This window comes from Ptiloglossa arizonensis, chromosome 9 (assembly GCF_051014685.1).
Source record: "Ptiloglossa arizonensis isolate GNS036 chromosome 9, iyPtiAriz1_principal, whole genome shotgun sequence".
In the NCBI taxonomy this organism is placed as follows: Eukaryota; Metazoa; Arthropoda; class Insecta; order Hymenoptera; family Colletidae; genus Ptiloglossa; species Ptiloglossa arizonensis.
The window spans coordinates 21,245,478-21,271,159 of record NC_135056.1 but is presented as its reverse complement, the minus strand read 5'-3'; the positions used below and the strand labels follow the sequence as shown (position 1 = coordinate 21,271,159).

The following is a 25,682-nucleotide window of genomic DNA, read 5'->3' as shown; positions in this document are numbered from 1 at the left end:
CTCCGTTAGAACCTGGCTCTGATGTAAACAGCGGAGGCATCGTGTTCGCCGTAACCAAGGCGTTTAGCGTGCTTGTAGACTTCGTTCGCGGCAGCAGCCAACGGCAACGGTTGCTCCAATTGATCGCTCATACCTAAAGAGAGTCTTAAGTCTTTTTGCATGTGCTGCAGTGGTAACTGTGTTGGAAAACCACCCTCGATAATGGCTGAAAAGTTTATAGAGATTATCGACATCGCTTAACCAAGAAGAATCGGAACTACCTATACTCGACTAAGGAGGAAGGAAAGAACACAATACCTTTCCCTTTGTCAAGAATCGCAGGACAAGCCAACGATGTCAGCTCCAAGACCTCCAGTACGTCTTTCTGCTGAAGACCGGCGCGATCCGCCAGTGCCATACTCTCGGCCAAACCGGCAAGGGTGACCCCCGCCATTAACTGAAGCACGAGGTTCATTTTGGAAGCGTTTCCGACCTCTCCGAGATAGAAACTGTTTTTGCCCATCGCTTCGAAGCAAGACTGACACTCATCGAACAAAGCCCGATCGCCGGCCGCAAGGATTACCAAAGTACCCTCTTGCGCCTGTGTTTTGCTACCCTGTACCTGAGCCTCCAAGTAACGTCCTCCCTTCGCGGTTATTGCCTCGGCGATGTCCTGCGACGTCTCCGCGTCTATACCGGTCATTTCCACGTATCCTTTCTCTGGAGATATTTCCGTAAGAACTCCGCAATTTCCAAAAACCATCTACAAAATATTCATCGTATTGCGTTTCTTACACTTACAACCAATACGAACGTTTCGTTCGTTCGATGTTCTTCGATGTATAATGTCGTGTGCAGAATAATTCGTGAACGTAATTCGTGATACAATCGGATAGGAAATGTACGCGTGTCCAATGAATCTTCGAAACCAACTTCTTTGGAAATGTAATTTTTTCTTTTTGTACAAAAAGAAGTTCTAGTCTACGGTTTCGAATTTGCCCGAACCACGGGTACACAAGTTCGTCGATTGTACCATGAATCGCGAACAACGAAAATTTGATATCATTCCGTTACTCACATCTTTGGCAGCCTGCGGATCGGCTACACAAGAGAACGTAATATCGGCAGCAAGCACAACATCGGATGGCGTTAAACCCTGGTCTGCTCCTGCTTTTACAAAGTCTGCACACTGTAAAGTAGAAAATAACGTTCAACTGAATATTCTTTAACATGTAATCGGGAAAAGTAGGTCAATTGCTTCATATATAAGTGTGTAAAATATTATTTTATTTATAAAATCTAAATTTATACTGTAATATCCCCGCCCGCGATAATTAAAAAAAATCCCCCGCTTTAGATATAAATAATTTTCTCCAACCGAGATTGATTGGAGAACCAAGACTGACCGTGACCAACGGTTTATCGCTAGAACTAAAAATAGAAAATGTTCCGGGATCCACGGATAATGTGTTCAACTAATATAGATATTCTTTTTCTTTTTTCTATTTAAGGGGATCGTTGAACCCTTGTCACGGCCCTGATTGGTTTGCTTTCAGCATCGTAGCGACATCAGTCGGTGTGATGCAGTAACGCAATGTAAGTTCGACGATCGTGATTCCGATAGATGTCGCCACGACTCGCCACTCGCCATTTCCGTCGCCATTCTTGTCACGTACGTTGCTCCAACGGCTATGACGCTAAACGTTTCCAGACTAGCTTGCCACATCAGCAAACGACGCCATTACATCATTTAAAGATATTTCTCGCTCGAAACTGAAAGGTGTACCTATGCATTGATCCAAGTTCAAGGAATCCATAAGCCGTTTTGTCTTGTTTACGACATCGCAAATTGGATACAATATTTCGAAGAGTTTCTGGACATTTTCAGGGCTTTCGGTACGTCGGAAACGATGGTGTCCAATTGAGAAGTGCAAATGTAAAAACGACGAAGCAAATTACAAGAACGTAGGATCTATAGCGAATCTGTATACAAATATACAACGTTTGAGAGTTATATTAACCGAAACGATACAGACAATGAGATCGAAGAATGAAATCCGTTGCGTTTAGTGCCAACATTTTATTAAATTTCATCGAATATCTGGCCTCATGCCATGTTTGTTCACGAGTCTTGATCCTTTTCTAGACTACTAAGCAAAATCAATAATGTATTTTCCAAATGTACAATGGCGTCGTTTCTCGCACAATTTACATTTTATCATCAAGTTTCTAGATTTCGAGGGTTTACAAATCCTCTTCACGTTATTAAATCGAACAATGATGAACACTGATCTACTGTAATACAATAACTCTATTACTTTCCGACATTTTTTATTGACGTGCCATAAGATAATTCATGACTGTATAGTTCGAAGTCACTGAAAGAGAATAATACTTGTAACTTGTAACATTAACGGCTGCATATTTTACCGCGGCTATCGTGTCGAGTTAACAAGTCAGTTAAATGTTGCACAAAAAAAAGGAAGGAGAAAAGTAAACAACCTTTTATCTTTCGTAACCCTTTTCGTGTTTATGAACGAAGCACGAACAAATTTTAAACACGTTCAATTACGAAATACGTTCATACGTGCACGGTACAAAAGCAATACCATAGCAAACGAATATAAAAATTGATTTGCTTCTTCTATTGTTTCGTTGCACGTGCGCAAAGGTAATCGAGCAGAAAGTATACATCGATCGTATTCCTGACCTGTATTATTTTGCACGTAAAATTTATTTGGGTAAAAATAGCATTTCTATGCACTGGCGTGTAACGTAAGATACAATGATCAATTAAAAATTGAACCGAGATAGTGCAGTGTCGACCGAACATCACACACGGCACAAACTTGTTTTGAATGCAATTTAAACAAGAATTACCTACAACGAATATCATTGCGTTAACGTGTCTTTCTTTTATCACGGGTAAAGTGTTTTATTGTATAATTTGATAGTCTTCTTAATCTCCACTCGTAGACGATGTGGACGTAAAGGAGAATTGAATGTAAGCGTTAAATAGAAAAGAAAACGGCTAAGAGAGTAATGGCCAAGCAACCTTTTTCTTTTTGTCTCTTTTTGTGCAACATACGCGGATGCAACGCAAAGCGGTTGTATGTCCTCGAGTTCTCAATTGCTTGCATCGTTGCCACGTCCGTTTGCTACACATGCCCAAATTACAAAACCGGAAGGAAATAATACGCCTACACGAAAGTGCAGTTGATTTTATAACTTAAAATGTAATTATTTTCGTTACTTTGGACTAGGCTCGCGTTTAGACTCTCGTCGGATTTTTGCATATACGTTTACGTAGACCCTTCTCGTCGACAAAATAATAATATAATGGTTTTCGTACGTATCTTTCCATATTTGTAATGTTTCAACATTTCATTTACGCAATACCAATTCCAGTTCCAAGCGTTTTGTGTAACATAAATTTATTACAAATGTAAGAAGGAATTGTCGAACGTACTCAGATTTTCTGCTCCAATATAAGAAAAGTTCATACCAAAATAAACTTCCTGTGTGATCGCGTGCACTATCAGGTGACCTTGAATCAACTTAACTGACTTGTATGGCTTACACGAGGGAAAAATTCAACGGTTTCCAGAAACGAATGCAATCGCATACTCGAAGCAATTGTACTCCGATTGCATCCAGCGTGCGTTCCGCTCTTTCGAATGCAAGTGTCGCTACGAAAATATTACGAATGTCTCCGTAGTAAGCCATGATTATGAAATTTTCTACTTCCTAGAATTCCTCGTTGGAAAGTTACGTTCCCTGATTTTCGCGTTTATGCATATATTAATATTTACGGTACACGGCAGTAACCGTAGCAACCCGTATTTTAATAATCCGAATAATTTTCATCTTTGGGCCATGAGAACGCGCAGTTGTACATTTTGAGTGATAACAATGTATACCGTGCCTAACCGTATATAGGCAGGAAGCATTCACTATTCCATGCCATGTGTGAGTATTTCAAGCCCACATAACACGTGGGTGGATTTGTTGCAGACGTTAAACACTGGAATCGACGTGTTAAAGTTTTGTTTAAGCAGCAGCGAATAAAGATCCACTAGATCTTAAAACGAAGTACAGGGTGTCCTGAAATACGCGGTGCAAACCGGGAGCAGATTTCTGTTGGAAAAATAAATCGTGAAAAAGTACACGCGTGTATTCCACGAATGCTCAAAATCAATTCTCTGGCAACGAAAACTCGTATAAAAATAGTATTTCTATAGTTTCGATATTTTCTAGCGAGAGTGAATTACTTGCAAGATGTAGCAGTCATTTTGGAGCGCTCTGTACACGTACCGTGGACTGTTAATCGTTCGGATGTGTAAAAACGCCAGAAGAATTCAGTTCAAGTATGAAAAATGATGACAATGAAATCATGTAGAACTAAAAATACTTTTAAAATGCTTTTTATCCTTGGAAATGTTACAACTTGATGTCGAGCACGTGTGAAGCCTAATTTACTCGATAGTGTCTCCCTCTCGTATCCGAGTGCTCCCTTTTCTCGAAAAAAAAAGAAAAAGAAAGAAAGAAAAAAGAAGAAAAAAAAACTGGGACACTCGGTGGCGGAAAGATCCACGTGTATACGTGTTGATCGACACAAGAGACAGTCGAGTGGACAAGTACGAAACTGACGTGCCAGAATACAAGTTACAGAGGTGGCGGATGTAGAATTGTGCGGGTACAGGTAGAGGGACTAAGTATATCGACCTTTGCAACACACGGTGAACGCACGGAAACCGTTTAATAATATAAAATTTCTAATCGCGGAGGTTCGCGCGATTGTTAAGCTCGTGCGCTGTTCGCAATTAGGAAATGAAACAGCAGTAGATGGCGGAACCGTGGGAATTTTCGAAGAAAGAAACGATTTATCGGAACGCGAATAAGACTCCGTTGGAATTCCAAGAGATCGCTTCGGAAGCGTTTTAATAAATTGCACGAAGGAGTTACTGTAAACGAGAGAATAACTGATAAACGAAAAATGAGTCGATAAATATACCTTTGGTATTCGAGCCTATTTACGTGAACTTAGTTTTCACTCGAAACAAAAAGATGTCGAGTTTTGAGTATTTCTCGAGCTCCCTTAGACACCGTGTATCGATTATTATTAACACGCTAGGGCGGAAACTCGACTGGGGATTAATTTGACCGAATTGCTGATGCGACGCTGGTAAGAACCAGTACGTTGAGATAAGGGAGGACAAGGAAAACAAAGTGGAAGGAAGAGTACGTACAGCAGAAGAGTAATTAGCGGCTCTCTTGCTCCTCGTAGTACCTGTAGCGGAAAATTTTCTAAAAGCTACGCAGTAAGATAGCTTAAACAGATATCTTAAACTTAATGGGCACTTGAAATTTTTAGAAACCGGATACGACGACGGTATCTTGTACTTTCTAACGAAGAAATCTGAAATTTTATTTTACCGCAAATCGAATATTTTATTGGTACGGGCAATGAACTAAAATAAATGTTCGGCAAATAAAAAAAAAAAAAACTGTTCCGATTTACAACAAAAATTATTCCTCGACATCAAGATATACAATACGAAGATAAGATAGCGCACGAGAGTGTTTCCAAACTGTGCTGCATACATACAGCAATTTCGTATTCAGATCGGACCAACGTTAGCATTTTGTTAGTTCGTATTATGTGGTAGACGAGTCGGCAAAGTGAGGTTGGAACGACACGTGTTCGTTCGAACCATTTTCCGAAACGCGTTGTAATTCGCGCGCGTTCGTACGTCCCTGATTATTCGAACCTATATACATACTTACGTATATACGTCGGCCTAAAAATATTATACACGCGACGAGATTAATGCACCGAAGGAATCTTCTACTCTGAAATGGCCAAGATCGATTCTGTCTATAGCCCGTTCATTTTGGCATTCCTGTTTCGGGTAGATTTGCAGCTCGACGAGGCGAATTAACCTTTCAAAAATATCAGAATCGTGGTAAACCGGCAAAGGCCAAGGAGACGAAGGCGACGAAGGACAAAAGCGACCAAAGGAAGGATCGCAGCGGGCCTGCGCCGTCTGACCGACACGTATAAATAAAGAGTCGGATAGCGGTGCGAGGTTGTCGGATCTCTGTAATATTGATCCACGAAGCCGAGACACGGTCGCCAGCCGGGGGTCACGCGACGAAACGTGACAACGTCGCTGTGTTCCCAGCTGATCGAGCTCTACTGGTGCTGCTCGACGCACGACCGTGTCCCTCTCCCTCCCAGTTTCTTCGCGTTTTCTCGCTTCCATGCCAACTCGTCGTCTCTCTCGTGTAACTGGCAACCAACACTATCGCCTCGACTCGACCGCGGAGGCCTTTCCTTTCTTACATTGCCCGTTCCGTTTTAACTCGAATACGAGGGGTACGCTTCCTTCCAGCCAACAACTAAATAGTCACGACCGACATTATGCAATAAAGAAAGGTATTACACACACCGAACGAGCGAATATCGTGTTTGTTCTCGAATCAAATTTGAGAATCTATCGTTTCGCTCGATTCGAGTTGCATATTATCTTAAACACGATTTTATGTAAATTTTAATCTTGCGACATCTCGAAGGGCGAAAGAACACACCGCTTTTTGAAACGGCTACTCCCTCTACCTCGTCGCCACCATCGTTACTACTCGTCTTACGTATTCGGCCCTCTGAAAACCTGTGTGCCAACGATATTACGTAACGCCGCTGAATAAGTTATCTTTAGAATTGTTTGTCGATTAAAAAACAATCCTTATACGTTCAAGAATACTTTCGTATCGTTTGTTAATTTATTTCACCGAACGAGAATAAGCAAGCTTTTTATTCACATTTTCCGCGAACGATGGTACACGTTTCCTTCACAATGAATGTTCCAGAATGAATACGACTTATAAAAGCTGTGCAAATGCTATCAATCTACTTAAAGCATTTTCTTTACAAGGATTCATTCCTCTATTCCACTTATCTATTACGTAACACCTGTTAGTCAATAATTGCATGTTCATTTTCATTCATGTTTACTTTCTGCCGAAGCACCAAGACTAAGCAATTTGACAATGCAGAATCACATTTAAGAATCGAAATAACGTATCGCTTGTTTCACGTTTTTGGGTAACATTAAAAATCCGTCAAAGGTTACACTCTTTTTTACCTCGGAAGAATGATGCAACGGGAAGTACCTACAAAACATAATGGATTAGAATAAAAGACCGGATGTTCCTACCCTTACAGCTGCTCCCCTTGATCCATGACTGCCAAGAAGATGGAGAAAGGGGAGAAACTGATTTTCATGGTCTTAGCACAACGTGACCTACAATGGTCCAACGCGATCTTATTAGGTATTGTACACGCAAATCTAGTTTTAAAGGACGATCCGAAAAGCGATTTTCCGGACTTGGCTCGAGTCGCGTAATAAGCATTAATTCAAATTTAAGTGTAAAGTGTAAATCAATCAAGCATGTAACAAGAGTTTAGAACTAGTTCTACGTATTGATAAAAAAGAACGATAAGCATTCGATGTTTTGCAACGTTATTGAATCCAGTTTATGAGGCACGGTGGGGTGAAATTTGATGGTGAACAACAAAGATAAAGAGGAATAAAATATGCGCAAACTAAGCGCTTATCAAGCGTATCTGTAAGCGCAACTGGAGAATATCATAGACCGGCCATTCCATGTATTTGTTATCGTTAATTTGAATACGTATACTGTCTGGAATATGTTATTGGTAGTCGAACGTTTTTACGATGGAGTTTATTTACCTTAAACTTTCCGTTGCGAAACGAACATATGGTATCGTGTACCAAATCTATTTGAACGCAAGATTTTAGATATTTATCGTTCACTTTATATCGTGTGAAATAAAACGCGTAAAAGTTTCTTTTTATCATTGTAAATTCGGGAATCTGTAACATTCGTAGACACGTAAGAAATATGCAATAGATACTGTCTTGCGAACAGGCGAATGGCGTATGATCGTTGGAAGCCCGAACGAAGATCGTTCTCTAACAACTAAATTGCAGCATTATCTCTTCTCTCTACTTGTTTTTCTTGTTCATACGACGCGGAAAATTCATTTTTATAGATTGCACGGTATTCAAAATTGAACGATAGCTACAACTGTATAATCGTGCACGTGGACAATTCGAATGAGTAATTTAGGATAAAGTTTTTATTAGGATAAAGAAATTAACATTTTCTTTATCATTTTTAAAGAAGATGAGTTTACACAATATTTATAATTCGAATGACGGAGGTGGTAGTGTAAATTTTAGTATAAATGATTTTACGAGCCTTGAAATGACTTTGTCCGTACGCGAGCAAAAAAGTCTGAAAGAAAGAAGCTAAAAAGTGATTCATAATTGACGTTTCATCGCACTAGTGCATGATATCGAATTTAAATGAACTTCGGAGTAATACGTAGAACACCTAGTAAGTATTCAATGTAATGCGTAATTTGAGAACAAAAAGAAAAAGAAATCAGAAATAAGTTACTCGCGCAAAAAGTATTTAATTTCGAAAGGAATATAATTCAATGGAAGTGCTTTCTTTCGATCGAAGCAGTTGTACAGTTCTCAAGGGCGACTTTGTTGTTCCATGTAAAACGCTATCCTTTGTCATTTATAGAACAACAGCCGTATGTACATAAGTCGTAGTCTGCCATCTTATGTTACAACGAGAGTCTGTTACGATGTAAATATTTCCGTTATAAAAATTGCAACCTCTTTACGACTATAACAAATTACTATATTAGTTGGACACTCTCTCATTGGATTGTTTTCATTTTATATTCACGCGTTAATGACGACATCCATTACCAATAAACTATCATTTCTTCTTGATGAACGTAGTTGGCACGCAGACACGCTTTCGAACGTTTTTTGTAAGTGTAAAAATATAATTATACTGTAACACAGTCGTGTTTCAACGTTAAGTGAAAATCGAGACTAAGGTATTTTAGATCGATCCTACACGATAATGGAACGGTGTTCGTAAGATTTGAAGCGAAACTAATGGCATCTACAGTATCAAGAGAACGTTATTGAAATATGCAGAGGCGCGTAATGTGATACCATGAACGAATGTATCGGTAGACGGTTTGTTCAAGCATATTGTTGTTAATTTTTTTATAATTGATCCCGAAGTATATTATCGTGATCACGTACAAATGAAATTTCTATTCGTGCAGACTGAATTTAGATCGAGACATTATTAATGCGAGTATACACGTCAAACTCTTTGCCCAAACTATAACGGGTAACAAACACCGTTCCTTCTACGCGATGGTATTGATTCGAATTTATGGTAAATAAAATTACGAATTGGCCGTTTAAAATTCAACTTCCCGATGTAATCGAACTTTTTTCGTAACTAGTAATTCGACTATTATCGTAACAAAATTATTTCAATCATATAGACGAGATCGCACTGGCCTTGGAATTTATCATTTTAAATGCCGAAGATATTGTTTTCAACAGAACCAGAAAGTCAGCTAGACTAGCTATACGAACAGAGAAAATGAGTTTTAATCAAGGAAAAGGTACATTTAATCGCGTAATGCACTTGCGAAATTTGTCGAACTTCATGTTTCCTTGAAATCGATTTCATTTATCCTTGAACAAACAATTTCGTTCGTATTTGATCGTGAGTGAACAGAGAACCTTAACGAGTTTTGGCTAATTAAACTGTGGCTCCAATCGGAAGCCAAAAGTAAATTACATACAGTACACAATCGAAGACGAGCATACTGTTCTTTCTCTTTTTACGAAATAAGATTCGAAAGGTTTGTCTGTGCAACCGGTAGTGACGCTGCTTACCAGGGCAGAAAGATTGTAGATAAAAATCGCCTAATTAATAAATACAAGGAGAAGCTAAACCCATCATAGTTTCCTACCACGTGAGTGCATTAGCTCTCAAAAGAGATTCTCAGTCTGTTACTTAACATTTCCTATTTCACGTTATGAATATAACGCTTAAGATAGTGCCTTCGATCAGTCAGAGAAACGAACAAATTCAATTTTCGAAATGAATTGTCTTCTCCAAACTGGTGGAAACAATAATCGAGTAACAAAGAAAACACCGAGTTCTGAATAATGTGCCTCTCCTGTATCTAATAAAAATACGAACGACGAGTGAAAACAAATTAAACGTGTTTAAAGTCAGATTAAAAGAAAATGAGATGTTACATGCTCCGAGCTAATAGATGCAAGAAGAATCTGCAACCGTGGAGCAAAGTGCACGAGACTGACAATTAGGTATGCGTGCGTACGCGCAGTCGCTGGCCCGCAAAAACTGATATAAATGGTAAATAATGGAAATGCTAGATGACAAAGACATCTTTGAGCAGTAAAATATCGTGGGTCGGTAGGGTTTCGCCGGTGGACAACAATCAGGATAAAGGGCTGTGTTTGATCATCTGTAGCTTTCTCTCTTTCTCACCGTCGGGGCGGTTTACGTTGCGAAGTGCAACGATGTCGGTTTTGCGTCGGCGCGGTTACCGAGCTGGCAACGTTGCCGGCTCTATGTGGCAAGGGCTACCACGAGGAGAAGCGAGAGTCGGCCGTACTCGGATCTCGCAGTTAGTTTTTGTCTTTGGAACGCGACGGACGACGCTAGTCGTGTCGCGATGCACGAGTGTGTCATGTGACATGCGAAATAAGAGTAACCTTCTGGTCGCTGTGACACACGATTGACAGGACCGAAAGAAAGAAAAAGAAATAATACACAACGACGACAAAGAAAGGCATAGAAGCTGGGTGTGGATGTGTGTGCGTGTGTGTGTATGTGCGTGGATGTGTGGGCCCGTTTGTATGTGGTACCCATTCACATGCGTATCTGTGCGCGCGAGTGGTTGTGTACGTCGTCTTCGTCGCCGCTGCCGTCGTCGTCGTCGTCGTCGTCGTCGTCTTGTCGTATCGGTGGCAGATTTTCCCTTCCCGTCCAATTTTCGGAACTCTGTATCAGTCGTTCCATTAGAGCGCGCACAATTATGTTACCGGCTCGACACGGCAATCGCAGCAACATCACTGCCGCCATCGATAAATTCAGCGATCTCAGTACGTCCATAAGACACTGGGGCCGAATTTTTGCGAACGGTTAGAACACACCATTGGTTAACTCACCATTTGCCCACAGCCGAGAGACACGGTCAGTGCTTCGCGGCTTGTCCGTGATCCTCGCTCAGCGGTAGGTAGGTAACACACAGAGAAATAGTAAAGTCGAAAGGGATACCTACGTAGAAGCTTGCGTTTCCGCGTGAGCACGTGGCGCCGGAGGAATTATAAAACGACGATCAGTATATACATTTTCCGTTAGAGTACTCCTCTTACGAAGCGAAAGTGCAAATGATAAACAAAACGGTGTCCGGTACAGTGGCTCGAAGCTCGAAGAGTTCGCAGAAGAATCGTCAAATAGGATCTCGCAAAGATCAGACATCAGGACATGGGAGTTCTTGATTGTATGCGTGAAAATCGTCACGTTACAGGTCATAGGAATGAGGGAACGGGTTTTGGCGTGGGACTCGTGGTGGTGGTTAATCGTTTTTCTCATAGCAGTGCACGTCGCGGATACGCAGGATCATCGACGAGAACTTCCGTCGCCAGGGTCTGCGAAGTCGTCGCCGCCGACGCCGCCGCCGCCGTCGTCGTCCTCGTCAGACATAGAATGTGCCACGGGTTGCGAGTGCGTGGACGATGGACAGATTCTGCTCTGCGAGGAACGAAGTTTCCTCGGACTTGGCTTACCGAAACAGGCGACGAACGTCGTGTTGAAAAACGTTGGAGTCGCTACTATACCCGTTGCAGCTCTCGAAGATTCCGTTCGTCTCAAGAGCCTCGCCTGGACCTCGAGCGGAATACAGCGCGTCGAGTCCGGCGTATTTCGCGCGACAACGTTCCTCGAGCATCTAAACTTAGGTGACAATAGACTGGCGGAATTGCCGTCGGACGTCTTCCATCCGTTGCACCAACTTCAGTACCTGAATCTCACTGGCAACCGACTGACCATACTTCCACGAGTACTGTTCCTAGGTTTGGATCATCTCGAGGAGATCGGTTTGTCGCGGAATCGACTGTCGGTACTTCCCTACCAAGCATTCGCTACGTCGAAAGCACTAGCCCGATTGGACCTCTCCCGTAATCTGTTGGTGTCTCTGCCGGATCATAGCTTCAGGCCCAACAAGCACCTTCAAGAACTCGGATTGTCCGGGAACCGACTCACCAAACTTCCATCCCGTTTGTTCTCCGGGCTGAACGAATTGAAGACATTGGAGTTGGCCAACAACGAGATCGACACGATACCGCGCGGCCTCTTCGCCGATCTGGTATCCCTGCAGCATCTCGATATCTCTGGGAATCCTATCACTCACTTGTCCAGCGTGACGTTTCAGAGCCTGTCGAATTTACGATGGCTAAACTTGAGGTTTCTACCGATCACGGTGCTTCCGCAAGACGTCTGGCGACCGGTCGGAAAGCTACGCGCTCTACTGTTGTCCGGTGCGAGGCTAGAGATACTCCGTAACGAAGACCTCAAGGGATTGGAGGCACTGGAAACACTGGAGATTAATCGAAGCCCGTTACGCGAGATATCTCGGCGCGCTCTCGATCGCACACCGGCCCTTCGTAAGATCGATTTACGCGATAGCAATCTGACCTTCCTCCCGGCAAACGTCGCGCAGCTGTCGTTTCTAAACGAGCTACAGCTGCAAGGGAACCCGTGGGCCTGCGACTGCCGCATGTTTTGGTTCGTCAAGTGGGCCGAGAGCAAGGCGCACCTACGAACCGCTTTCCAAAGCGGCTTCAGGTGCGGCGACGAGATCGACGGGGCCGCCGATATCCTTCAAACTCTTCGTTACTTGAACTGCACCCCGCCGTTCTTGGCATACGCCACACCCGCTCAACAATATCTCTTGTTAAACTCTGTGCTCCTTGAGTGCGAGTTCAACGGCAATCCCACGCCATCCTTAACATGGGTCACGCCGACTCTCCAGGTACTGCACTGGAATCCTGATCCAGCTTTTCCCGACGCTTTTGTCGAACATCCTCCCGTACACGGATGGGAACAAAGTGTACCGTTCGTTGACGATGGTCGCGTACGCATCCTCGAGAATGGATCTTTGTACATCACGACGTTGCTCAGGCAGGATGTTGGACAATACAAGTGTTTTGCGGTCAACCCGATTTCCAATGCCACTACCTATATTAGTTTGCAGATGAATCCGATAACGTTATACAGAATCCAGATCATCAGTATCCTGGTAGGCGCTGCAAGCGCTACGGCCTTTCTTCTCTTAACGCTGTTCTTGCAACTGCTTCGTTATCTCTTGGTGAAGTAAGTATCTACCTCTACGCACCCCACACATCAATGTTAAACCGAAGCGATCGTTTCGCGTGAAACCTTGCTGCGTGGATCACCTGTAACTACGTTAATTACTACAGGCGGATCGGCTCGGTAGCACGCGTAACGTAAACTCGCTATGCAACTGGTGCAACGAATGAATTGTTTGCTTCTCTCCGTTACAGGTGCGGCTGTTTGAACTGGTGTTTGTGCTGTAGACGCGTAGGCTCTACGCCACGCGCCAAACAAATTTATCAAATGCTGGATAGCATCGAGCAATACAAGAGTCAACAACTGGAGAAGTTACGCGAAAATTACACCCAGCAAGTGCACAGGATAAAAGAGAATTGCGCTCAGCAAGTGGAATGGATTCGTGACAATTACGAAGGTCAAATGAGGCACATAAGGGACATAAGAGACTACGGAACAAGCCACCTTACGGCACTCAGAGATCAGTATTACGATCAGGTAATGAAACGGTACCGTAAAAATACTTGGATTAACGTAGAACAAAACAGTACCCTGCGCGTTGACAGTACAACGTGATTTAATATCGTAACGACGTAATTGATCGCAACGAAATTGTACATGTTTCCACGGAGAACGAGAAACGTTTATATAGGCAACAGGCAAACCATCCTTTACACGTAATCTACGAATATTTCACGACACTATTTTTCTGATCCCGAAACAGGTGAAAAAGGCACGGGACTACTCGACCGGTCAGCTGAATTGGGTACGAGAAAACTATGTCTTCCAGCGTAACAAGATAAGAAAGTTCAGCGCTCATCAGGTATTGCGATTACGCGAGAGCTACAAGTACCAGCAGCAGACGTTGAACAAAGTTTTAGAGAATCTACCGAGCTTTTATTTCGACAACTGTCGAAGTGGCTCTTGCGGGAAAAGCGATTCGATGGTATTCCATCCGAAGGAGGATGATTCCGTTCGCGTGGACATGTACTTCAAGGCGAAGATCAACGATCTGACGAACGGTGCGAGCATAGAAGATCTGAACAGCGAGTATTACACGCCTACGGAACTCTCGTCGACTAGTCCACACGGAGCTGTAAACCTGCTGGAGGGAATTCATATAAATTACATCGAGGACAATAGCCCGCCACCACGATTGGATCTATTGTCCAACGGGACGTTACCACATCCGATCATGCTGCACAGTATCGAGGAAGATGGAAGTTCATCGTCAGTGTACAAAGACGCGGATCACGTCAGATCTGACTTCAGAGGCTTCAGTACCGAAGTCTTAGCCAAAGAGCCTAAAGAGACGACGGAGGTTCTTGGTCTATTTGTGCCCAGCACCAGTTTACCCGACCTACCGCACGAAACCAAACTCTAGACGACTCTGGAACAAGTGTTTAAGGGTACTAACCTATCTTTATAGGAGCAGGATTACAATTAAGACGAGAATGTACTGCCATTGGATCATTATGTGAGAAAAATATACATAGAAGTGCCTCTACACCGGTAAGTGAAGGATGTATTCGCGAGGATAAACGGCGGTACCTTTTTCTCGTGGGACTATTTGAAGCGAATTTTTTTTCTTTTCTTACGCTTAATAAGAGAACATATACCTCTAAAATGACGAAATAAGACCGCCTACGAGTACCAAAGGGACAGGACGCGTGTTCCTATACCGATATCGATGAAGCAGTCGATCGTAGGTGCGTGTGCTCTTTAAGGAGAACGGGGGGGACAAAAAAAAAATTGCGGACAGCTTCCAAGGTCTCTTTCGTGATCCGATCGACAAACTTGCAACCTGTCCGCGTTTGCACTTCGCGCCTGTTTAATTTAATTTATCAACGGTCTTGGAAGAAAGCGCTAGAAAAAATCGTAAGATGTCATTATAGTGTTACTGCCAGATCTGCCGCAAAGCCAACGTCGCTGAAAGTAACTAGCGGAAAGAAACGGAGAGGGGGTCGACGCGCGTACTCAATGGTACTGTAATAACTTCACCTAGTTGTCAATTTCACGAAAGGTAAAACGATTTCGAAGAAATCGATCGACTCGCTTCACTATTCTGCTGTAAATAACTGTGCGTGTGATTTAGCAGTTTGCAGACGTGTGATTATAATATTTAAACGAAAGACTGAACCGCGATTCGGCAAGCATCGTCCATGATTATCTAATTGATCGATGCCCGATGATAAAACCGATACGGTGTTTGTTGTTCCGTTTAGATAGTGTTCTTCTTTCTTTCTTTCACTCTTGACTTCGATAATAGATCAGACTATCAACATCCAGTCAATCTCTCTTTCGGTAAAGTACAACTTGTTTGAACTGTAAAATATATAATTATTTTAAAAAAGGCATCATACTACCGAGCAAAAGAAGAATGTACTTAATTATCGTAACACCGTCATGTCCACTTCCGTTTCGAAAGACGATCACTTGTAACATTTTCAAAAGAAATTTTGAACTTTTTAACGCATCGAGCTGTTCGCATGTTTTTCTTGAAATAATTCGACCCGCGTAAAGGAATTTTCAATCGTTTTTCACTTTTCCCCTTTAGTTGCAAATTCCGTTCTTCGCGTCTTCCTACGTTCATTCGAAATTGATGTTGGTCAACTAGATTGCTCATTACATATACAAAACGCTGTAGTCTCGATTTACTTCTATAATAGATTATTTTATAGAGAATTGTGCTCGAAAATCATTACTTGTAACATTAAAACAAATTTAAAGAATTTATCAAAAAGATCGACTGATTCAATTGGTTAATACGACTGGTAGACAGACCTCAATTTAGAGGCGTTAAACAGAAGAATATTCTAATCGCGATAATCGCCATCGCAAAGGTACGATAATGACGGTACAATTTATCATCGTACAGTTCAGACGGCCTAAGCCATGGATTCTGGTCGATTTCCTTTTCCCCTTCTGTATTTTTACACGAGCGCTGATTGCGCGCCGAAGAATTTCTAGAAAATTGAAATAATTCCGATTACAAAATACAACCAGAAAAGAATCAAAGTCTCGTCAAAATAATGTTTAAACCAGTTGTATCTTAGACTAATGCACGGTTAACGTGAAACTACGGGTCTCGACTTGGCAACATTTCATAATATTTCATTTCATGATAACTCAACTCCTATAGATAATTTGTAAAGTTTTGCCTGGCCAGGGAACAGTTTGTTGATATTACATTATTTATTTTGACCTTACAATATTTGATCATCTCTATGATCAAAGGGGGAAAAAAGGTGAACAAAAATGCAATTAAAAAACAATCAAACGTGTTTACCAATTATGAAAAACTATTTTTCGATTACAAATGGTTATACTTTATTGTAATCGCAAGCGCTGAAACACCGTAAACGAACAAAATATAATACAGACATTAATAAAAAGTATATACTTATTTTCAAGTATAACCGGTTTAAATATATAGACACAATTATTATACCGTCGAAGATGGAAGGAAGTTGTTCATACAAACGTTCGTTTTTATCATTAGCTGCCGAGATTTGAAGATTACTACCGTGTCTTTTTTAAATAGAATCATATATATTCGTTAAATTTTTCTTACAATGTAATTCACGAGTCGAATAACAGGAATCTCTGATCAACCCTTTTCGAGATATCGTTACGAATAGATTTACACCGATTTCCAGCGTAGGACAATGATTCTCAACCGTGATATATGCAATGTATTGGTATCCACGACACATTGATCTGCGAAATAACAGATGAGAACCACTGCATTAAGCTGAAAGCAGTGGAGATTATTCAGCTCACTGAATTCTTCTTAGGGCGTATAATGAAGTGGTAGAATACAAATATACAGCTTAATGATACTGATTCATATGGAACGATAAATTAATAAGGAAGCGCTCTTGGAAACGCATGATAACGTAATTGTTGCGTTACTCGTGAAGTATACCTAACCTTAGACTTTTATATAATATGTTCCGTAGAAAAGAAGAGAAAAAAAACGAACAACCTGCCGTAATTAGCGTCTGAAAAATATTCAGTTGCACGATCGGATTTCTCCTTTCAAAACCAAACATTTTCTGTACGAACAACTTTCTAGCGCTTCCGATGATTTAAACAAACAATTTAATGTGCATATTTAAACAGCGATATTCTGTATTCAATTGATGAAAAATTAAGCGTAATTACGTTTCCTGATCCGTGAAACTTTGAATTCGAGGTAATGTATTAAAACGCGCGAGAGTTTCTGGGTTTCTTCCTTTTCCCATCTTCTTCTCTCGTTCCCGCCCTTCCACCCGCTCCATCCCTTCCCGTAACCCTCCCCACTACGTTACACAGCGTCGAATGGGCAAGACAGCCAGCTAGCGCGAGTTAGCTGCGTGACGTTATTTTTGGATCGCTTCAACGCCTTCGAAGAGATAAAATTTTATCATCCCTCGAAAACGGGGACGACGAGTCGCGGGAAAACGGGGCAGTTGTCCGACTGAAAAACTGTCATTACAAACTACGTTACCGAAAACTCGTTCAATCTCGTGTAACGTAACGCCGTTAGAAAAATAGACGATGTATTTGACGATGTGCGGCAAATTGTAAATCTTAGCAATGGGTAGCGAAGTAGCGCTTCGCACGATCTGAACTATCAATTGTAATCCATTTTCGCGTACCTTGCGGGCTTGCGATGCACGCGCGCCATTTTGATTTGTATAGTGCTCGACGTTGCAGCGAATACAGTTTTATCCTATACAAGATATTACGGCTGAAACTTTGAATATACCACCGTCATTTTTGAACAATTTGTTATCTAGAATTATATAATTACAAATACTATTCTTTCTGATGCGACACACGTATAAACTTGAGACTACGCTTTCCTAGTTTTTCAAGTAGACGATTTATATTTATGAATGGTGTGTGTTTATCCGAAAACTTCGTGTCGCGTAGTATCGAATTCTTTTATCGCGATCTCGTGAGTTTCTTGCCACATAAGATTACTCGAGCATACGAAAAGGAAACCAATCCAGGCGTTAGAGTTCTTCACACTCCACACGCTGTTCAATAGAATAAATTCAAGGGAAAAGAATAGGCTGTAATTCTTATTTTAAATTTGAATATACGAAACAAAACTAAAAGTATAATAATAAAAAATAGGCGTTTGCTATGTACAAAAAAAAATAATAAAAATAACAATACGGGTGATTCACTTTCGTATTTTTGCTATTTTAATAGCAAATTTCAGAGAATCGCCTTCTAATCCAACGTTAGAATATTATTTATTGTTCGTTTATGTTCGAGGTGAGGAAACATACTCGTAACACAGTACAAAGATGACAATTTTAATACTGTAGTAGTCGCACATTTTGAAAACTGTTAGTTTTAAGAGCAACTATCTGACAACCGTCAGTTTTACTTCAATACTTTTATTTTCAAACTCACTCCTCTATTGAGTTTTGTTATAAAAAGCTGAGTGTCTCAATTAAAAGAAACGGAATTGACTTTCAAGTCTTTTCTATGCCTTCACCACAATGAAACTATTACCACCGTATTATGCTCCTTTTGAAGTCGTACAACTTTTGTAAGCGACGCTTCTCCCCATTATTTAAAAAAGAGATGGTACTAAGACAGTCTTGTTTCCAGAGAGATAATATTGTAGTCGTGGAAAACAGTTTTGCAGACCTTGTATGTATCCAAGAAATCCTATGTGGCCAGAAATTTTTGGAACCCGACTCAATTTGAACCACAGTCTCGGTTACTCGACATTTCCTAAAGTACTCGTGCATTTTCAATATTTATGTTTTCGGGCAAGTATTATTTTTATTATAATACTACTCTGCTACGAACAGTTGTCGATCGACTAGTTGCAAAAACGAGAGAAATAGTAAGAGCTCGATATTGCCGATTTCGTAAAATTTTCATCAAGTTTCATCTTCACATACGCAACTGTAAAATTTTGCTTGTCATCTTCGATTAATCGTTTCGTTAAAACTATGTGGCCGCAATTCGTAGAAATATACGATATATAAATATATTCGACTAAAAATCGATCGTAGATACCATCCAAAATGAAACGTGGAAAGATATTACTTCTATGAAGACTTTTATAAATCTGAAGGTTCTCTGAAGCAGCAAGACACGATAAGGGATCACTCAATCGCATGCTTTTAACCCCTTGCTTTACGATTTAACTTGTGATTATATGTGGCGCAGTGAATTTCCTCGCGCGCCGGAACAAACGTCCAATCTGTCTTTATCGATAAGGCTGGAAGCCGACGAAACCGTGACAAGAAAGTTTCAAAAATTGTTTCTTAAAAAAAAAAAGAAAGAAAAAAAAAACAGTTAAACATTACACGATAATACTGAATGCAATTAATTTTACGAATGCTGCCCGTCGTGTTTATTATGTTTATCCTGTAATGTGTATCACGAGTCTGACATAATATTACAAGGCAAGGGGTTAAGGGTTGACCAAATAAAATCACATGTAGTACTCGCTAAACCGTTTCTGTAAACGTTTAATTTTCGATAATGCTAGACGCTGATTGTGTTTCATTCTAAATGATTTTCAGTACTAACTACGGGATTAATTATTGTTAAACAGTTATTACCGCTCTTAGGTACGTGAATTAGATGGCGACAGACGTACTTTATCAGAAAACCACTCGTCAAAAGCAGGCTGTGGAGTAAATACTATGAACACATTCCTGAAGGAAGATATTATAAACTGTGTTAGCAAAACGAAAGATAATGCAAATCTGTGCGGATGCACCATATTTCGTTACATTAGATTATTCGAATTGCATAACAATTTGTCGATACCCTGAAGTTTCTCTAACAAAAACACAACTTTATCGCGATATTTCGAGTGCTTCGGTGGTCTGTATTTTTCCGCTTTTTTTTTTGTTTTTAATAAATCTCCTGGCGATAAATACATGTTACAGATACAAACAATAATTCGTAAATCTATATTTACTTTTTATAGAAATAATATTACTACTGTTAGAGAAAATTAAACATTTTATTTACATCACGAACTTTCCGATTGCAAAACAGAACATAAAATGTCTTGAAACTTGTAACGAGTGCATATATATATGTATATATATGGTTTTCCATCGCGCAAAACGTTTAGTCAGGACAGCGAGTTGCTGAATTCTTTTACAATTCAAATATCTCTGTCTCCGTACGGTTGTTCACTCCTTGCCCGACAAACGATTAATTTTTTCATTATCGTCCTAACGCTTTTTTAAAATTGTAATTTCAAACAGGTCGATTTAAAAACATGCTCAATTTACAGAATAATTGAATAAACAAGATTGTTTCTTGAATTACTTTGTTCTCCCATGTTACTCCCTTTCTCTTTCCACAAATTCTTTCAAATGTTTTTCGAAAAATGAAACACCGCAATTGAACGTCTCATAACGGAATCGGTCAAATAACTCTCGACAGAAGGTACACTCCCAGACAAAAAGATAGCACACGAATGCTATCATCATTGAGTTCACAAGAATGGATTCAAAGTTGTCCAAATTCAACGAATATTTTAAAATTGCCTATTTTCTCTATAAACTATTCCGAGGTGTCTCCAACAATCTTAACGATATTTGAATCGGAAGAGTGTGCTGGTTAGTTAAGACGCGAAATATTTTCATATGAAAAATAATTTTGAGAACAATTTTGGTAGTACAAACTTCAATATTGTTTTAACGAAGAATTAAATTACTGCTACCAACAATGTGTACCGCATACTACTTCTTAATTTGTTGTATTAAATTGCGATAAGCGGTGGCATTCATACGGCCTTCAACCAATACGATGTCAGTCTTTCCATTGTAACCAATACCCGCCCAAATCATTATACTCCCTCCACCAATTTGAGGTCGCACATTTGTCAATTCCTCTTTTTGTACGCGATGATAGTAATAATCAAAGCTGTCTGGATCATCCAGATTGAATCTTTTCTCGTCTATAAATATAATTCTTCACCATTTCTCCTTCTACTGAACATATCGTTTTGCAAATCTGACACAATCCTCCTTATATTCCTAGCTTCCTTATGAGGTACGAGTTTGATGCAGTAGACAAAACGGCACGTGTTTCACGAATAGAAATCGCGAGGGGTCGTCCACTGCTTTTCTTTGGACCGTAATTATTTACATTTTTTAATAGGTTGTAAAGAACTTTCCATCTTCTCTTCATTGACTTTGCAATCTTCGAAATTGTTTCAATTTTCCCTTTATTTAATTTTTTCCCGTGACCCATTATTATGAAAATTTAATTGTGGTATCATTTCACCGGCCGCTTATCAATATTAATAAATACAGAGAAAAATAACAAAGCTTCGATTTGTAGACGTATATTATGTTACTATAAGGTAACGTTTATGTACCATTCGTCACATTTGGAGAATTTTGAATTTATCCCTGAGAATGTAGTGATAGCACATGTGTGCTATCTTTTTGCCCAGGAATGTAGCTGCGCGTCGCGAAATTGAAATTTCGCTATCGAAAGCGAAATACGTTGTCGAAGTCTTGAAACCGGCAATGTCATATTTGCCGACAATGCAATAACAAGATGATAATTGTGCACTTCACATAACGAATAACGTTATTGTGCTTATTCGAAAATTGAAAAAAATGTTTATCGAAAATGTTTATAAAACTCAATTTTTCTGAATGTTTAATAAACTGTTTGGCAAATTCACTATGTTAGGAACAAAATAATAGAAAAATTGTACGATGCCATTATGTATTATGTAAAGTAACAATTAATTCTTCACGACCTTTTTTTTTTTTATAAGTATAAATGGAGGGCAGCATTCTCCGTAATATGTGACCCTCGTGTATTATAGTAGCCGTATATCCACCGTAATATCGTCATATTATATTATAAATAAATGAACGGTACATACCTTCTCTTGTGTTCGATTCCACACAATTACGCTGTGCCCACTGTTGATCAGGTTTTTTACGATGCCGCTACCCATGATACCCAAACCAAGGAACCCAAATTTCAAGGTTGATGGAAGGATGTTTTTCTCTTTAAGAGTTTGCGACAATGTTTCCACGTCTAAAGGAGGTGTCACCTGCCATGCAAGGTAGTAAGGTATTAACAATACAATTTCCGACAATTCTGCCTCAATTCAAAAGTTTCGAATAAAGAAACAAACGGAAAAAGTGTTATGAAAATATCAAAAACCGGCATAGCGATCAATTTTTGTGTAAAATTGAAGACCACACTACCAAGTTCTCAATCAACATACAGTGATATAAAAAATATAGATTCAAAAGCTATTTTCATCTACAAAATTATTATTTTGCACAACATTGAAAATAAAAACTTTATAGAGTTTTATTTATAATATAAAACTGAATAATTTTTTAATTGAAAAAAATTCACAATTCTATGTATAGAGCAGACTAACTATATTAATATGTAATTTGCTTCAAATATTTTTCATGATTCTCCTTCAAATAGCAAAAAATTTGATTAAAAAATACATTAAAATTATGCAGTGAGATATATATTAAATTGCTATTTATATGAAGTGTTACTTTTATTAAGTAAGACACAAATTAACAATATTATTATACTATTCATAGAAACTAAAAAAAAGGATGATATAAACTACCTTAATATTTGATTATCAAAGCACTGTTTAATGTGATTGCGAAAATTAATTATAGCATTACAACAAGACATTAAAAATTAATGTCAGTGGGCAAATACTTTATAATTCAATTAAACAAATTAAGTCTCAAATATTTAAATTATTAATTGAAATTTTACTAAAATGCATTTGTATTGTTTATGGTCAAATTTGCAAATACAAATGATATGCAATTATATATTATTCGTAATTTTTAATAAATAGACACTTTTGTATAGAAAGGGTATGTGGTTATGTACTACATACATGTGTTATGTATATGTTTTTAATGATAAGTTTTGCAAATTTTACAATTTATAAAGAACAATAGCAATTGTACGATCGTGGAAAGGAATCAAAGAAGGCATAATGTTGTTGCTGTTTATTTATTCACACAAGTAGGTAAGCATAAATGGAAATTTACTATTTTTAAAAAGCATAAATTGTAGCTCCTACTGAAACTAAATATTTAGTTAAGAACCCTTACTGCGAGTGTCAAATTCTCACAGATTCAACAAATATTTTACAACTGGTATTTCAAATTGGGCTGTTTCATTTTTATTTTACATTAGGAATTAAAAACGTAATGTATTTATTATTATTATTATTATGGAGTAGTAATATATAAAATATACTTACAGGTCTAGCAATATTTGCGGGCCTATTAAGGAGTGTTGATCCTGATTTTCTGGGAGGAGTAGAATGATTTAGCGCAGGACTTATGCTGCCAACCCTATTACTGTTACTTGTACTTGATTCCCTACGCTGTTTTTTGGCTGGACGGCGAGCATCACTCGCACTGGTATCCAATCTTTTAGTTTTTGGTGTTTCCTAAATTAATAATTTCAGAATTTATATTATACATAGAATACATTGCAACAGTAATTTATAATAATAACAGTAATTAATAATAATATTCATCAAATATTTATATAAAACATATACAAAGCAAAAAATTAACTTTTTAAGATCTTAATTTATAGCATAAACCTAACCTTACGAGGCTTCGGTGTTTTTGCTATGTTTTTCTTCTCTGATAAACTTTCTTCTTTTAGTCTATCGAATAAGGAATCAGGATCTAAGCCATCCTCAAACACCTGAAGCAAATAATATGGCATCCAAAGACTCGTTGCAATTAATATTTGTATATGCATGATTAATTATTCTTTTATATTTATGATCATATTATTATTTGAAACTACAACTGATAGTATTATTCACTATTTATTCATACACTGTTTTATTTTTGTTAATCTCAAAAACATACAGATACAACTTTCAATTATTAAGTAACTTACCTCTCCATTAGCAATAAATTCTTCTATTGCTTCTACTGCATCTTTAAATGCACCAGATTTACTAGATTTTATAAGTGTATCTTTGTATTCTAGGTATGGCTTTATATTGGACTCCTCTATCCATGCGCTATAAGAAATATTCTTATAAGTCTTGAAAGTCAATGCATAAGGAGACATAAAAAGATAAAAAATAAAAAATATGCTTAAAACTTACTAATTATTTGTTCCAAAGAAGAAAATACATTGAACTGGCCCCTTCTTAGTATTTGTTGGTTTCTTTAAGTCCTTTGAAGGATTAGACACCTTAAGATGCCATGGGAAAATTAATATATAATGCAAATTGTAATTTGCAAATATTTTTCAGTTAAAACAGCAAATGAAAAAGAATGTATATGAAAAAAAATGATGGCAAATCATTCTTTTATTATATTATTATATTGCATATTTTATAACATATTAACTGTTATTGCAAATATATTTACGCATAAAAAGTATATATAATATTTCATAATATTGTATTATATTTTATTTCAATCAAATTTTTGTGTCAACTGTTTTATTTGAAATATATTACTGTCTTTCTATTTTAGAAAGTATGAATGTAATGCACAACTTTCATAATGTATAAGTTGAGAAATAATTTCATCTTAAACAAAAAAGATAAAACTGTTCGATATTTCCTACTTTCGTATATAAATAAAACTATGCATAAAATAAATGCAAGGGACGAATAAAGCATTCTAAACAAAAGAGTTATATTTGTTCTGTAGATATTAAACCTTTCAAATTCATTTAGACGATAGGAATATCATAGTTACCGCGCTAATATCATTCAACGAATATATCGTTTATAAACGCTAAGATAATGACAAAATTTTAATTCTTTCATTTTTAGCAATGAAATTAAATGTACGTAAAAATATTGCATAGCTGTTCAGAAGTATGTAATGTAAACATTTAAGTTTTAGTCCCTCTCGGAACATCATGGCAAAAGTTATGAAATCACAGAACGTAATTTAGGTTATATTTTCGTAGTCTGCGCGCCAATTTGAATTCGAAGGTCGGGTGTGGCGGGAGATATGCAATGCGAGCCAACAGTGGCGTCGACAGTTGTACAAAACATATTCATTCGCGGTATTAAAATGTGTAACTAAAAAACTCCAAGATTATATTGAACACGTTCCCGCCAAAAATGATGGCCGCGTTTGACTTCGTGGCGCGTACGGCTAAGCGAAATGTAGTTAACACAGAACCGTTAGCAGTTAACTCGAACTTACCCGGCCAGGCCAAGGCGAAAATCCCTTCATCTTCGCCCTAAAATCCATAAAGAGATCGATTAATTATCACTATTATATTTATTTCACTACTTTTATTACAAACATTTAATGATTATCACGTTACGAGTACACACCATACTAGATCACCCAGTTTGAATACCTCCGACATAATACAACCCCCGTACTTGTTTCACGATCGGCAAGCGACTG

The 25,682-nt window shown here is 38.7% G+C and overlaps 2 protein-coding genes across 4 annotated transcripts; one reads left to right on the top strand and one right to left on the bottom strand.

The window, feature by feature from the left end:
• On the bottom strand, positions 1 to 25,682 carry Ndf (Nucleosome-destabilizing factor). 2 transcript variants are annotated; one of them, XM_076321221.1, is made up of 10 exons: positions 25,607 to 25,682; positions 25,473 to 25,509; positions 24,410 to 24,498; positions 24,196 to 24,322; positions 23,893 to 23,994; positions 23,537 to 23,728; positions 22,160 to 22,333; positions 1,058 to 1,168; positions 298 to 742; positions 1 to 205 (listed from the first exon to the last, which is right to left on the bottom strand). In XM_076321221.1, exons 1-10 carry the CDS (start codon positions 25,639 to 25,641, stop codon positions 6 to 8), a joined length of 1,512 nt encoding a protein of 503 aa, XP_076177336.1. In that variant the 5' UTR covers positions 25,642 to 25,682; the 3' UTR covers positions 1 to 5. The 2 variants fall into 2 exon arrangements, with proteins under 2 accessions (XP_076177336.1, XP_076177337.1); XM_076321222.1 differs by lacking the exon at positions 23,893 to 23,994.
• LOC143151770 (uncharacterized) lies at positions 10,567 to 20,576 on the top strand. Of its 2 annotated transcripts, XM_076321220.1 has the most exons (4): positions 10,567 to 12,958; positions 13,181 to 13,299; positions 13,491 to 13,773; positions 14,000 to 20,576. In XM_076321220.1, exons 1-4 carry the CDS (start codon positions 11,465 to 11,467, stop codon positions 14,657 to 14,659), a joined length of 2,556 nt encoding a protein of 851 aa, XP_076177335.1. In that variant the 5' UTR covers positions 10,567 to 11,464; the 3' UTR covers positions 14,660 to 20,576. The 2 variants fall into 2 exon arrangements, with proteins under 2 accessions (XP_076177335.1, XP_076177334.1); XM_076321219.1 differs by having other exon boundaries at positions 10,567 to 13,299.

Bases quoted from the DNA above. Each gene is read 5' to 3' on its own strand.
- Ndf (XM_076321221.1), bottom strand. From the start codon at position 25,641: ATGTCGGAGGTATTCAAACTGGGTGATCTAGTATG. The intron at 25,510-25,606 runs GTGTGTACTCGT...TATGGATTTTAG, and splicing joins AAACTGGGTGATCTAGTATG to GGCGAAGATGAAGGGATTTT. The intron at 24,499-25,472 runs GTAAGTTCGAGT...TGGCATCTTAAG, and splicing joins TTTCGCCTTGGCCTGGCCGG to GTGTCTAATCCTTCAAAGGA.
- LOC143151770 (XM_076321219.1), top strand. From the start codon at position 11,465: ATGAGGGAACGGGTTTTGGCGTGGGACTCGTGGTGGTGGTTAATCGTT. The intron at 13,300-13,490 runs GTAAGTATCTAC...TCTCCGTTACAG, and splicing joins CTTCGTTATCTCTTGGTGAA to GTGCGGCTGTTTGAACTGGT. The intron at 13,774-13,999 runs GTAATGAAACGG...ATCCCGAAACAG, and splicing joins GAGATCAGTATTACGATCAG to GTGAAAAAGGCACGGGACTA.